This window comes from Poecilia latipinna, unplaced genomic scaffold (genome assembly GCF_001443285.1).
Source record: "Poecilia latipinna isolate Pla-1442-1.1 unplaced genomic scaffold, P_latipinna-1.0 Scaffold271, whole genome shotgun sequence".
NCBI lineage: Eukaryota > Metazoa > Chordata > Actinopteri > Cyprinodontiformes > Poeciliidae > Poecilia > Poecilia latipinna.
The window spans coordinates 547,518-563,205 of record NW_015112887.1 but is presented as its reverse complement, the minus strand read 5'-3'; the positions used below and the strand labels follow the sequence as shown (position 1 = coordinate 563,205).

General features: G+C 39.8%; 1 protein-coding gene across 8 annotated transcripts in view; it reads right to left on the bottom strand.

Annotated features, from left to right (window-relative positions):
* The window catches only part of LOC106948087 (IQ motif and SEC7 domain-containing protein 1-like), a 133,488-nt gene that overhangs the window by 5,833 nt on the left and 111,967 nt on the right, over nt 1-15,688 (bottom strand). For 7 of the 8 annotated variants that reach the window (XM_015033552.1, XM_015033559.1, XM_015033558.1 and 4 more), the window contains 11 exons: nt 10,193-10,472; nt 8,033-9,309; nt 7,272-7,433; nt 6,012-6,134; nt 5,534-5,700; nt 4,152-4,291; nt 2,210-2,239; nt 1,928-2,053; nt 1,735-1,834; nt 1,463-1,624; nt 996-1,172 (listed from right to left, as the gene is read on the bottom strand). In XM_015033552.1, coding sequence (XP_014889038.1) covers nt 996-1,172; nt 1,463-1,624; nt 1,735-1,834; nt 1,928-2,053; nt 2,210-2,239; nt 4,152-4,291; nt 5,534-5,700; nt 6,012-6,134; nt 7,272-7,433; nt 8,033-9,309; nt 10,193-10,472 — 2,744 coding nt within the window. Of the gene's footprint in view, nt 1-995; nt 1,173-1,462; nt 1,625-1,734; nt 1,835-1,927; nt 2,054-2,209; nt 2,240-4,151; nt 4,292-5,533; nt 5,701-6,011; nt 6,135-7,271; nt 7,434-8,032; nt 9,310-10,192; nt 10,473-10,847; nt 10,964-15,688 lie in introns of those variants that run through there. The other variant, XM_015033554.1, reaches the window with a different exon arrangement.

Here is a 15,688-nt window from a genome sequence, read left to right as displayed (position 1 = left end):
GGGGAGCTTCAGTAAACACAGAGCTGCAGTTGGACTCAGATGTAAACCTCGACTTGTCCACATTAAAGCATGAGTTTAATTTAGTCTCATCTGACCACAGTACCTTCTTTTCTTCCACATCCTAGCTGTGTTTCCTTCATGGATGATGGCAAACTGTCAACAGCTTTCCTGCATCCTGCAGTTCTCCCGTTGACAGATTGCCCTGCGGGTGACCTGTGAGTCTCTGCAGCTCCTCCAGAGTAACATGAGTCTTCGTTATTAATGTTGCTGCTTCACTAAAAGCTTAGATAAATGGCTCAGACTTTCAACTGAACAGGGCACCGCGTGATGTTTAAAATGTTCGGCTCTTGTTTTACAACTTAGCCCAGCTTTAAATTTCTCCACAGCCTTATCCCTGACCTGTCTGGTATGTTCCTTGGTCTTCGTGATGCCGTTTGTTTTTTAATGAACATCTGAGACCTTCACAGAACAGCTGGATTTATGTGAGATTAAATTACACACAGCTGAACTCTATTTATTAATTAGGTGACTTCTGAGTGGTTTCACTGGATTTTATATACTAGGGGTTATTTGAGTAAAGGCTGGTGAACACAAATGCAGATTTTTTTTCTTTATTATTGAAAAACCATGGGAGATTTTTCTTCTGCTTCAACTATGCACAACTTTGTGTTTGTCTATCAGATACAATTCAAATAAAAAGTATTGTAACCTGACAAAATGGGTTAAAGTTCAAAGGAAATGAATACCTTTGCAAGACACTGTAAACCCCTGAAAAAGAGAAACCCAACTTCTAATCCAAACCATCCAATCCCGAGAGGGTTAATGAATTCGGAACGAGGAGGACTTTAAAAATCAATGTATGGTGCAGTGACAACATTTTGCTATTTTTATCCCCTTAAACTTCTCGGCAGAGAGGAGAATAAGAAAAGCAAACTGCTTTTTCTTTCAGTGTGAAAGCCAGCTGGCAGAACGCAAGCTCCGTGTTTTCGCTCTACCTGCTTCGGAGAGGTCCCGCAGGGAGCTGCTGAGGGCGCTCCTCTTCAGACCCTCGCCCATGGCGTAGCTGTCGTCCAGACTGGCCCGGTTCATGCCCCCGTTACCGGCTTCCTTCTTCAGGCCGGAGCTTTGAGACATGCTGGGCCTCACCACCCCCTTCTGCTTCTCCAGCTCGGCTGTGGAAACGAACCGTGGAGACACCGGGGTTTAGTGACAAGGACTCGACTGACATAAAGACATTTCAACATCCTGCGCTTTATTTTAGCACCACCTCTGCATGTCCAGAATAATCTGAGCTGTGCTGTGACCTCTCGTAATCTACTTCCTTATAAACTGAAGCAGCTGAATAATGAGGACCATGCCCTGTTTCTGTTTAACTTGGCCAGAAAGAGAGAGAGAGAGAGAGAGGGAAAGAGAAAGAGAGGGGGGATGGGAGGGACAAAAAAAAAAAAGTCAGCCAGCTCACACTCTATTCTGTATTTCTCCATTTCCTGGACCTCTGCAATTGACTCTCTCAGGTCGTCTGTGAACTTCTTTCGGTCCTGGGGGTTGGGCGCGTTAAAGTTGATGAGAACTTTGATGTCTGCACCTGGTATTGCTGATGTAAGTCTGATTCCATTTGGGTAATCTGGAAAACGAGGGAGCAATTTACAACCGGTCAGTTCGAGTCTGGAAGGTTTGAGTAGCGTACTGGCTTTATCAACCTCTGAGATGCAAACTGTCATATGAAACACTCACACTGGTTTTCAAACAGCATCACTTGCATCCCATACAGAGAGAAGGACTGGCGGAAGCTGTATGTAACCGAATTCTTCTTCTTCTGGAAAATCTTTGTTACCTGAAATCAAAAAAAGTAGATTGCTTTTATGGGCCTGGGGCGGAAGACGGAGAAGGAGCAAAGAGGGAGGTGGAAAGAGCAGACGGCTTTTACCACGAGGAGGTCATTGAACAGGAAGATCTCCCGCTGATGCAGGCCCAGCTTCTGAGGCTTGTTGGGGTCTGGCACTTCAAACAGCCGGCAGTAACACACCAAACGTCGATGGGGCAGCGACAGCACCTACGAGGCAAAAAAAAAAAAAAAAAAAAGTCCCCACAAAAGCTTTAGAGGTTATTATGGCCTCAATCTACAGACTAATAGGGAACAGAAGTGTGTTGCAGATACAGCAACTTGGATGAGTCACAAATCATTTAATGAGATTAATAGGCTACTTACACATCCCAGTCCATGGTGGAGTGAACCAATCTGTAGAGAGAGGACAGAAAATGTTGCATTTTGCAGTTACTTTTCAGTTAATGTTGAAATAAAAATCTTTCTTAATTAAGTCAATGCCCACTATAAATAACTCTTGAAAATCGTGCATCCAATAAAACTAGGGGTGAACCGATAAATATGCCGACTCATAACCTAACCCCGTACTCCTTAATTTTGGGAGATCGGCTCATGCATGAGAAAAAAGATCTTATTTACAAATCTTATCCATCTCTGTGCAGGTCTAAAAATCCTCCACTGTCCCATTTTGCTACGTGACTGACAGACCCAAGAACCAGGTCATGTCTGCATATGAGCAGTCAGTTAACTTTGACTTTGTCCTTTATTTAGCAACTTTTCAGACAAAGAAAATTGGTATCAGGTTTGTTAAAGATCAGTGATCTTTGAAAATAGCCAATTTCTGAGAGTCAGTAATTTCTGACGCGATTATTATGAAGATAAATAACTAGCTAGGTTTCCAAGATTATTACTCAAATTTGCAAATTTTAACAATATGTATTATATATAAATTACATTTTCTTTGTTGAATTTGAACGACACAAATACATCAATAACACTATAATAAATGATACAACCATTTAGTTATTACTAAGATCCATAGAGTCAGTAGAACATGTAATAAGAATGAAAAAAGGCACTTTTTTCACCCAGTGGTCACTTTTTAACAGAGTACATGATTTCTAAGAGTGCAGAAGTAAGATTAGTGTCCTCTAAGCAATGTGGTGGACGAACCTTGTGATGAGTAGCATTTACATCATTGTAGCTGACAAAACTGCACAAATGCAGCATTTAATTTACTCGATTTACAATTTTGTCAGCAAACCTCCAACAATTGAACACATTTTTATTGAAGTGAGGAACAAAAACCAAGAAGTGCTTCTAAACTTATTTGATTTTTAGTAACAATTTCAGATTACTTTGCTTTCTGACAGGTGATATGGGCAAACATGAAGGAGGACAGTTGTTTGGGAGGAATTTGGCCATAATGAAATGCAGTTTTGCAAAGAAATCAAATAGAAAAACAAAGAATTAAACAGATTTTAAAATCAAGTTAGAGTGGTAAATGCTACAAAATTAAACATGTTAAAAATATCTGATATTTTATTCTGTTTTTCCAAAGACTTTATGTCATAAAAAGATTGTGGAATGAACAGAATCCGGTTTATTGCGACTTTAGATCTGAATATTTTGGTGGTGAACTATGGTCATGGATAAATGCAGCTTTGACCAGACTGATCCGAAAATAGAACTAGTTCTTGTTCAGGCTGAACTTGTAAAACACTGCTGCTATGCAAACCAAACCTCACGAGCAAGGCCTCACAGGTCAGTCACAGTTTTACCCTTTACACATGACAGACAGAGACAGCGCCGCATGCTGAGCAGTGCAGACCAATGTAGAATAATGGAGGTGTGTTCACTGCTGGACGGATAAAAGGCTCAATCACATCCAAATCTGGAAACGGTTTCAATTAAATATAGAAATAACACTGGCCTCAGTGTTTCAACACTGCAGGTAAGTTTCTCTGAAATCTCATAGTTTCTACAGCGCGTCAAGGTGGAGTCATGTAACCATTTGTTTTAATCAGGGCTGCTGCACTGGGCAGCACGTCTCAAGGGCTTTGGGTGTGTTAAAATCACCAGCATGAAGGTCTATATTCAGACATGTCAGTAATTTCGCAAGTGTAGCCAAAGGCATACGCACCATTTCTGACCTTAAATTCCTCACATTTCCCAAACTTTATCATTTCTGATTCGACTTGTAAAAGATCATTTTAGACTGTGAGTAATTAGGTAAGAGATCAATCTCTTCAATTTCACCCAAAAAGACACATGATGATGTCAACATCTCTGTGACTGTAATAGTAAAACAAGTATGATTACTCACTGGTTTCTTTCCCACTATGAGTTTTTCCACCTTCTGCACCTGTGACACGTGGTCTTCATTAGTCTTAAGCTCTCGCTTGCGAATCCTCTCATAGATGCCGACCAAAGTCTCTCTGGGTATGTCCTCCCCATCATCCACACCTGGAGAAGACAAAAGAGCTGATTTACTGCACCAAGCACATTAAAAAGGATTTATACTATACATCTGTTAATTAATATTTTTGGATGACAGTTTGAGAGACTGTCTTCCAGAAATAAAGCATCCAGAAAAAAAACAAAAAAAAAAACACCCCTCCATATCTATTGGCATTTTGTGGTAAACTAGGCAGAATGATTTAAAATAAATTCATTTAAAACAAACTTAAATATTGAAAATGAATCCAGCCTTTATTTTTGATTTCACGTATTAAGTCTGGGGAAAATCCTACTTTAAGCATTAATCATTATTGGTGCCACATCAGCAAAGAAAGTAGTTTTTAATTTACACTTAAATACTTGGGAGTTCATCCCAGATTTTGGGACTTATTATTAGTAATCGATGACTTTGCGTTTTCCTGGGGTACAAATGTGCAGTGACAGCAATTTCTTTAGGTCACTGACCGCTAGACTGGGTGAGGACATTCATTTACTGTCTGAAAGAAAATAACAAAAATTGGCACATGGTAATGATCTACACCAAACAGTAACATCTTAGGATCATCAAGTGTCCAGTCTAATGTAAACCAGCTGCCTGGTTTACATTAGACTGTAAACCAGTTATAAACACAAAAATGTACTATAAGATTTTAACTGGAATGAAAGCTTATAAAAGGCCTGTTGCATATTTTACCAGGCATACCAAGAAACAAAGACAGCCCAGAACCTACAACCGTAATTTAACAGGCCATTTATAACGGCCATTTCCTAAAATCTGAGGAAGCCATGCTAAAGACAAGAATCGCAAAGCAGCAGTAAGAACCACATGTGTAGGTTTAATGTTTGACTTTCTCTTAACTCTGACCCTTTTCAGTATTTTCGTCATAGATGGATATTGCAAGAACTGCAGTTATTGCTGCATAACGACTCAAGCGTTGCACCAGTAGATGCATATCTACATCTGTAGAGCAACCTGGTGGAGCAACCCTCTTTCTGAACTCATCTACAATTGGCTAATGTCTGCATTCAATGAGGGGAGGGGCAACCGGACCTTAGCTTCCTGGAATGCTTTTTAAAAGCACAATATATATTTTTTTTTTTATCCAGATGACTTGCTGTGTCAGAGTATTTTAAGTTTCATTTAAGAACAGGACAGGAAAACCAAACCTTGTACTGTAATTACATGGAACACACATCAAAAACATTTTTTTTTTATATACATCCATAAACTTTTTTTTACTTTGCTACCTCTTAAATTCTTGATGAAGTCTTCCAGTTTCATTTTCCTCTCTGGCTTGACGTTTGGGCTGTACATGTCAGTGTTGAGAAGAATGATGGCGAAGGCCAGGATGAAGATGGTGTCGGGGTTCCGAAACTGTCGCACCACCGTGGGGTTACAGATGCAGTACCGCTGGCTGAACATGCGAAAACACATCAGTTTACAACAAAGAACACATACAGTTTAGATCCCTTTCATTGTGAGGAAATACTTTCAATGCTGTTCAAGGAAAGCAGAAGTAATGATGAAAAAAGGTCCTCTTTGTCTACAAAACAACTATACAAACAATAGAAGAGTAACTGTAAAAATTGCAATATTTTACTAAGACGTTAACATAAAAATGACTCTCTTTTATTGGTGTCCAGAGTTTGAGACTGTTTTTACTGTGAGATTTGCTGACGATTTGTTTTATGTTTTTACGAGTGAAGTTGTCGCTCGTAGTCTGACCTGAACGCTTCAATGAGCCGCTCCACCTTCTGAGCTTCCCCTTGGACACGGATGTGGTTTTGAAACTTCCTAAGGGCCTCATCCAGCTCCATGCTCTGGAAGTCCATTTCATCTACCACACAGCTGGTACACGAGGAGAGAAGATGGAGTTCCAGAAGTAAAGTTAACAAACACAGAATGTGACCATTTTCACAAAATAGATTTTTAACTGTATTTAAGAGTATTCAATCAAATACACTAAATATTGCACTTTAGAGTCATAAAACCTACAAATTCTTAACAGTAATAGTAATAATTAAAGCTACAATGGGTCTTTATTTTAAAACACTGACACAAAAAGACCCTTTAGAGACAGAACCCTACAGTCACATGGCTGTAAACAAAGTGGAGTTTTGCTACAGAGTTTATTTATAGTGTGTAGGATGATCTGGAGAGTCCTGCAGGGACCACTCATTAAAAATAGTGTTTTTTAAATATTTTTTTTAATATGAAGCACTTGGCCAAGGAATAGGTTACAATTAGACTCACATATTTAAAGAAAGGACCAACATAAAGCAGATCCCTCTTCATCAAAGTTTGTGCTTCAGCCATGTCAGACAGATTTAGCAGGAAGTTAACATCCAGACTAACAACAGCAGCTCCATTAATATAGTGTAACATAAAACTGAGATATATAACACAAATTTGTAATGCAGAGAAAAGTGAAACCTGCTCAACCACTGCTTGGCTCTCAAATATAAAATTTCTAGCGGCACCAGAGAGTTGGAGAAAAAAAAAAGAACATGTCAGAGTCACATCTGGTCAAATCTGTAGTAGAAATGGCAAAGTCTGCTAATTACAGTTTTTCTCGCAGTCAACCATTTGCCATAAAATGCTGGCAGACTGGGATTGCCACAGAACGCTTTTAAATCTCTGGGTGCATTGCTGGTGTGTTGGGTCTCCAAGATACTGCTTTCAGATAACACTTGTTCCTTCTCACTGAGTAAATAGCACAGGGTAAATTTAACACCGTGATCCATGGCTACTTTTGGCTCCATTCTTGACATTCAGACATGAAAACGGATGCAAATATCACAAGCTGCAAACCCGAGAAGCAATTTGCTTCATTGTAAATAAATAAATGTAAACATTTTGGAAAGTTCACTTGTTAGCTTAAAGGAATGACCACTATAATAACACACCTATGAATAAAAGTTTCCTTTTATTTAAATTAGTGGGAGAATTGAATAAAAAGAGAAGGAAAAAAAAAATCAGACTTACTCCAGGACATCTCTGTTGAACTGTTTTTGTCGATTGCCCAAAAATTCTCCAATCATCTGCCTGCTGAGCCCTTTCCTTTGAAGTAGGAAGTGGGCAACACCGACTGGGGTGTCAGGAATGAACCCCCGCTCGGTCAAGTACTGGATGCCCTTCTCGGGTTTCCTGAAATTTCAACATGCAGCATTATGTTAGAATTTTAATCACAATTTTAATACTTAATGCCAGAACTGGAGAGAATGATCTGTTACTGCTTGAGCTCTCTGAAAATTCCTATTGAAGACATCTTCAGGCGAGCTAGTTGATCATTTTCATTCAAGCATAAGATCATTGAGGTGGGCAAAATGATACATTTATTTTTAATTGCTCCTGGAGTCATCATTATCATTTGGATAATGGGGAAACATTCACACGGTTTTAAAACTGAAAATAATCTGTTAGAAACCTCTTATCGGCAATATGTCTGTAATTTAATAGTCAGTTAGGTTTAGCTTCTAACATCGAACTGTGACATTCATCTGACTCTGCAAAACAAAACTAAATCTCTGTTACACAACAAACACAAAGCGACTATTTATTTATTTATTTATTTTTTCAAAAAGCAACTTTAAGACTGACTTTGAACTTGATATAGACACAACTGGATGCAATTTATAGAGCAAGAGAGGCCACAGCTTCTCCAATGGCTTTGCAATCACTCAGTCTATTTTCTTGGTACTAACAAGAAAAGTCAAGCAGCTGCTCCATCACAGCTGAGTACGTACTTGTTGAAAAGATTGAGGCCGATGCGGTAGTGTCTCTTGCGGATCACGTCATTGCTGAAGATTGGCGAGTCCCAGCTGTTTCGAGTCTCTTTGTGGTAGGTCTGCTTACTTAGCGTCTGCTCTCGGAGGCTGTCCCTCGACGAGGACTCGGAGCTGCAGTTTATGGTGTCGTTTGAGTTCGATGTGCTGTTGATGCTGTCGTTGTCCCCATCTGAGAAGTCTGATTCAGACTTGCTCTGCCGGTTTGCCGAGCCGTTGATGGCCAGGTGGCTTTCTAGCTGCCGGTGGCGGTGGCGCAGAGGCGCGTCATCGTCGCGGGAGGGCGCTCGTGGCGGGGGTCCGTGGGATATGTGTTTGGGGCTCGCCTGGGAGGACGTCACGATGTGGCCGTGAGGTTCGTATACAGGCGGTCGTTTGACAGAGCCGCGGTCAGAGCGATCACTGAGCTCAGCTGAACTGTCACTTGGAGGTTCTATGGTCAGAAGAGGGAGGTGGTCCACTCTAAGACGCTGTTCTTGGCACTCTAAAGAAGGAGTGCTGCGGCAGCTAGTGTCTGTGTCACGACCCTCATCTTTAGAGTCAATAGGCCAGTACTCCTGGGAGGAGTTTACTGACTGCAGCCGTAAGTCTGATTCTGTACTGGACGGCTGGTCTCCTGACCTCAGAGCAGCAGGGTGGGAAATGTCGTCCTCATCGATGAACAAAGTAACGTCACTATACGATGCAACAGTTTCGTCTCGCATCCGTCCAGCTGGCCTCCGGTGGGACTTCATCTGATAGGGCACTTCTCCCTGCACTTTGGAGCAGCCCATAGCCTCAGGGTCAGGCCCCTCGTCCCCTTGAAGGCTACGACAGTTGAGTGCATCGTCTATGGACTCTGCCAGAGACTTAACCTGCCTGGAGAAGGCGTCCTCCAGCTCCGTGATGGCATCGGTCAGGTCAGCCTGCGGCGGCGGGTGTGACGTCATGTTTGCCTGCTGGTGGACTTCCACGTCCCCACGTTCAGACTGCACCATGGACAGCGGGGTGCCGTCCTCAGTCATGGACACCTGCCTCCCTTCAAAGTATGAGCTGTGCACTTTCTCAGGGCCCTCAAACGAAAGTTGCATCCTCATGTTAGAAAGAACGATGCGTCTGGACATACGGTTCTCTGACATAGAGCTCCTGAGACGTTCAAAGTTCTTGTTCATCTGATACTGCCTGAAGGCTGTCTGAATGGTGCGAGCTGCATGCCGAGTTATGAACCTTCCACCGTATTTACGCTCCAGCATTTCCACCTAAGCAGAGGAAGGAGAAAATTAACTGTAAACCTGCACCACCACCAGAGCACTACAGTAGTTGGGCGCACAAGTTAGAATTTATTGTGGCTTTCCTCTAATCAACATGTTTGGAAATTAAAATAAAAGATTAATGCCTACTAATAAATTCACCTCAGATGTTAATTATTAATATTAATTAGAATTAAATGCCCCGCAGAAAATTGGGAACCACACACATTTTGCAGCTATGAAACAGCCTCTGACAGACTTCTGTTTCTATATTTAACCACTGTTATCAGAAATGGTATAGAGGTCATTTAAACTGGTTAGTTTTTCTAGAGGGGATCTGGTTTTTAAGCTCTACATTTTCAGCAAGGTGGAAGCTGGTGCTTCGTAAAGCCAGAAGTTTTATTTTCCCATTCCATTTTGATGCTTCTTCCTTCTGTATGGGAACATTCACTTGCAAACAAATGACAACTATCCTAACAGAAACTTTCACTCTGCCAGTGAACTGGAAACTGTGAGAACACTAATGTAACCGGATGTAGTAAATAAAGAGTGGGTGACAACCAAGAAATACACCTGTGCTCCAAAAATGATCTCATGGTGAAGAGTTCACACACAAGTAGCTTGTAGTAGCTGTCAAGCAAGGTGGTGGCGCCATTTTGTTGATGAGCCAGCCTGGTATCAGATGTACTGGTGTAATTTAAATGGTGGATGGAAGTAAGAAAAAGGAGGCGCTGCCTCAGTACTAGATCATCCCCTGAACTCAAAACACTTAACAAAACTGGTTTTCTGATAAATCCAAAAAAATCTAAATTTTTTTTTTTTTTTTTTTTACAACTACAAAATAACTCAAACTTGGCAAGAGGAAACCAATCCAGATAACTTCTAGGTGTACCTGTTTATCCTGAAGGTCAGCAGAGAGCTCATAGCTCTCAGAGAGAGAACGAGACCGCTTGATGGCCTCCTCCTCGGCCTGCTTGCGGAGGATGGATTGCGAGTGCTGGAGTTTGGGCCGACGGGGCCTCTGCGGCCCGGGTTGGACCCCGTGGCTGTAAAGCGGGCCGTCGAATCGGTCGGGGCTGATGGCCGAGCCGTGAGTTACGGGACCCTGGCCGTAGTTGGCTCTGCCGTCCAAGGAAGGACCGCTCTCACTGGGCCGTCCATCTCCTTCCACACTGAAATCAGAGCAAAGGGATAGGGAGCGATTTTAAAAGGAGTGACAGAGATATTTTAAAGTTTGGGTCTGGATATATTGAGATTATATTTTGACATTAGAAAGCGGGTTGGCTCTAGGGATTTATAAGCTTTTTCAAATGAGGTACTGAAACCAGCAGATTAATTTTTATAAGCTAAACATGAGAAAATGCTTGTTCTAACATCCTTTATCTGAAGTCTAATGAAATGAAGTACTTTCATCAAGTTCAAAGAGGTTAGAACACATTACTTACAATAACCTTTGAAATGTTTAAGTCAGAAAACTCCAGTGCCACGTAAACAGTCTCAAACAGTCAGACATCTATTACTTTTCACAAACTCCTTTCGTTACTTACACACTCTTGTGCTCTGAAGCCCTACGAGGCGATGGCTTACTGCGAAAAGATCGTCTGTTTTCAAAAAAATGCCAACTCTTCCTCCATATCTTGTCCACCATTCTTTCAGTCAAGTTAAGTCCAGAGTACACAGGCTCCTCCAGGAAACCAAAGTTTATGCAAAGTTAAGGGCCAATCAGTGACCAGTGGGGAATTACATCATGTGTGCAGGCGTGACGACACACTGTTCCACTTCATGCTACAAAGTCCGGTTTAGAACAGAAGCACAGAGCAAATACAGCTTTCAGTAAATCCTTAAGCGAGATGAGATGTTGCTGAATGAGTTGCCGATCTGCTCAATCAGTCACACCATGCCAACATTCCTTCTCTGCCACGGTATGGTGTGCCCACAGTTCACTCACAGGCGAATGTGTTTGAACTGTGACTTGACACACCCATACAGTGTACACAATCCACTTCCTTCATTAGAGGGGCCTGAAATCAACATGCAGCAGTGGCAGCAGCCTATCAAACAAGAGAAAGCTGCATTGAGTGAAAAAAGGGGAACTGAATGACTTCAGACTCCAGATGCATGCAGTTTTGCAGTTCAACTTAGTACAGATTAATTGATTTGAAATGCATGCCGGTGAAATGACAGCAACTGAAAGCACTATTAAATCTTTCCGAAATTTTAAACAAAAATAAATCTGATTCGATGCACTTTGTAGCTGACCCAAATTCTCCTTTCTTCCTTGTGGAAGTGTATTTCTAACACCAACAGTATGTGTTATATTTTTTTCTGTAGTTATGCTGCTTCTACTGCCAAATTGAATAGCTTAGCTACATTTTTGGGAGAGCGTAGGACGGATTGATTAGTTTTATAGACAAATGCAAATCATTTGGAGAATTTTTGTGACCTTGCTTCAGGAAAGTATTTAAATGTGAAAGCTCAAGACAAGCCGACAGGAAGCGGTTGCTAAGTTACCAGCACGTCTCATACTGTAAGTGTGCACATGGGATTGAATGGATTTTACACTTTTACCTGTAAAAAAAACTAAAACCTAAAGGAAAGTCATATTTTAATATTGTTTTGGTATTTATATCCTTGTTTTTCCATCTGTCATAGACAGAAATTCTTATTGACATTAAACTTTGAATGGGCATCTGATGTCATCATCACATTGGATTAACAGTCAGTGTCAACTCTAGGCGTGTTTAAATTTTTAAGGGGAAATCATAAGACGAACAAAAGAACAATGTGGCTAGCAAAAATACTGCAAATGCAAGCAATCCAATTCATTTATTTGATCATAAATCAAAGTTTATGATTGTCTGTTTGCAAAAAAAAAAAAAAAAATAAGGCATTTATGTAATTTCTTTGCAAACATGTTCTTATTCACAATCCTGCAAATTCTAAAGAACAAAAACAATTCCTTAAAATAGCAAAGACTCTGAGGAAAATAAATTTAAAAAAATCCACTATTGTAATTTAGCTTTTTAATTCAGACAAATCTACCAGGACTGCATACAATTTAATTTAATTGAATTTGATAAATTCAGTCAAGTTATTGGTCCAATACCAATATGTTAAAAAATGACTAACATCGGCCAATAACTGATGTTGATGCTGATATATATATATCGTGCATCCCTATATGAAATGAATTAGTTCATCTTTTAAAGGCGTTGAAATGACGTGTTCGGAATTTGTGCTATGCAATTAACTAACTGAAAGTAACTGTTAACAGTTTCTTTTTCAGGGCTGCATGTAGACAATGTTCAACTGAGATTGAGAATACAGTAGCAGGGAAAAAAAAAAGAAAAAAAAAAAGAGCCACGCTTTTATACTGCTGCCGCAACACCAGAGCGACCACAAGTCACTGAAAATCCAACTTCATTGCATAATCACCACTGGGACAAATCTCTCCAGCCATCTGTCATGGCACTCCAAAGCTGCTATTCTGTGAGTTAAAAGTGACACCTTGCCTTCTGTCGCAGAGCCAGAATACGGATGAGAGGTATCTCTGATTTTCTACAGCAGTCAGCAGAGGTTTAATTAGAGATGTGGTTAAATGAAGGTTAGAAATGCTCGAATGCTTTTTTATTTTGAAAGCAATAATGACCACCAGTTGGTGGACAGTTTGCTTCTTAGATGCTCAGTATAAATTAGAAGTTGAGAATAGATTTCAAATAAATCTCTGAGAACCAGAGATGGGGCTTTGGGACTCTTAGACTTAAGATTTTAGACTCAAGTCACACTTAAGTCATAAAATCAGACTTTAAGACTTGAATTACACTCTAAAGACATGAAGTTTAGGACAAAAGTTTCATAAACAAGCTAATCTCATATCATCATAGGTGAAAGTAAGAGTGAACGATTTGAGCAATTTATCGTTTTCCCCACTTAATTGCCATAGTGAATACTAATTGTCATGGTAATATTCTGAAACAGATAAATATGTTAAAATGTAAATTAGGCTCAATGATGACAATTTGAATTTGTAACCTACAGCACTTCTTGTTTTAGGCATCCAAGACAGAAGCCATCTGTGACAATGAATTTCAGTAATTAGACACATTGAGCTTACCTTGGACAAAAATGAAATAATATACATTTATGATGAATTTAAATTCAATTTTCTTTTTTTTTTACACCCCAGGTCATCACTGCAAACTTCAATTTACTTTATTACTACGTTTAACATTGTTCAGCAAATGCTAACAAGACTCTCTGCTAAACTAACACAGGTAAAATGCAACTCTGCAAAATTATTAAACCTCATGCTTAGGCAGAATTTCAGTAACATGATATTTTTTTTTAGTTTAAGCCCTCAACTGTCACCCTGAAAACACTTACATCTAAGTCAACAGGCCCATGAGGACACTTGTGTCATCATGACAGTTAAGGTGTCAATCTAAATCACGAAAACAACACAAACTGCATGGATGCATCACTGGGTGTGTTGTCTCACTCCATCCATCGACACTAAGAACATTAACAGCACTGACGCACAACTTTAACTACTACAAAGCTGGCTTCGCCTTTCCCCAATGAGACTCGTGGGGCAGAACCTTTTTTCACTTAAGTGCCTTTCTTCTGCTTCTCATTTAACCATCCAAATATCCAGACCGGTATGGGATTGTGGGTACGTGGAGAAGTAAGAAAGTATGAGTAAGTGCGGCTGTGCTTTTTGCTCTGAGGTCACCGAATACTTGACTGAGTGAGGTCAGCTGCTCCTGATGGAGAAAACTGAGGGAGAAGGTGGAGAACAGAAAACAGAGGAGTTTATATTTTAAGCTGCAATGGACGTTGGAGAGAAAAAGGGAGAGGCTGAAAAAGGCAGGGCATCTATGAGAAGCAAACAGTAAATGTTATGATTTATATTAACATGATGTCGTATATATATATATATATATATATATATATATATATATATATATATATATATATAAAGCACACTGAAATAATAATAATAATAAAAAAAACGCTGTTAAGACATGAACGAGGAAGCAGTGATGTGATCGCCACATCACCTCCTGATCATGACTGGATTGCCCTTGAAATGTGAAAGCAAAGTTGTCGAACAGCAACTGTCCCTCCTTTAGGGTCTGGAGCCCCTTTTGCTTATGATGTAGGGAAGCACAGCAACACGGCTGGCAGTGATTTTCAGATTAAACGATTTGGAGGAGTGGGATCGGGAGTCTGGGGTGGTGGGTGGGGGGTGAGGAGAGACTGGACAATAACCCTCTTCCCCTCTAAACATCCTGAGTGAGCAGACCTAGGCCCTTGCCCAGGCCTCAACCCATTTCATCAGTAGGACCTGGGGGAAAACATTCCTACATCCCGGAAAAGACGAGTCACATCGACAGGAGTTCTGGGAAAAGAAGAAAGCTAATGAGGTGCAGGCAGAGTGAGCTACAGCTTGGAACTAATTTAGTCCCCAAACAAAGTCACAAAAACAGCTACAAAACTGTCAGCTCTCGGAAACATTTAGGAAATGTCTGCACAACAGTAGCCCATACCTTTTTAAGCCTTCCTGTAATAAAAACACAGATAGAAATATGAGATCCTATTTCATTTTTTCCCCCAAAGACAGATGTTAAATTATAAAATGGGTGTTAAATGTTTTTAATTTTAACCAAACAATTCAACATGGTTGTTTTTGATGTTTTTTTTTTTTTTTTTTTTTTTTTTTTTCAGAAAATGGAGATTAAAGTGTCTCAGAGAAACCCAATGCATGCTCAGAGGAAATGTTGCAAAAAAAAGCATATTATACTCATGCATACCACAAAAGTGACTTTTTGTACCAAAGGCAAAAAGCCACTGAAAACACTAAATAGTGTTCTGACTAAATAGAAGCTATTTAGTCAGCTTCTATTTAGCCAAGAAACTGACTAAATAGTTAAATGACCAGCTAACTTGGCTTATTTTACTTATTTGCTTTTAAAACATACTGTTATTATTGAAACTACTTTCTTAATACATTCAAGTCTAACAAAAAAGAGTTTTACAGACGATATAAATGAAAAGCAATGGTCAGGAAAGTGTAATCGTTTTTCATATTCAGTAAAAACATCACATCTAACAATGTGCATCATATTTGGTTTATACATGCATCAGCAAATAATATTTATGTAAAACAAATAATTTTACAACCTACTATATCTATTAGAGGAACCTGCTGCATATTTTTTCTTTTATGTATAGGAATCATCAGGAAAGAAAACTGTCTAAATCTACATGAACAGATTGAAAAAAAAAAAAAAACAGAAATTTGTGCTGGCCAAAAAAAAAAAAAAAAAAACCTCAACAAAAGAGGAAAGCATAAAAAAAAAAAATCATTGCAACAAAAAAATACAGT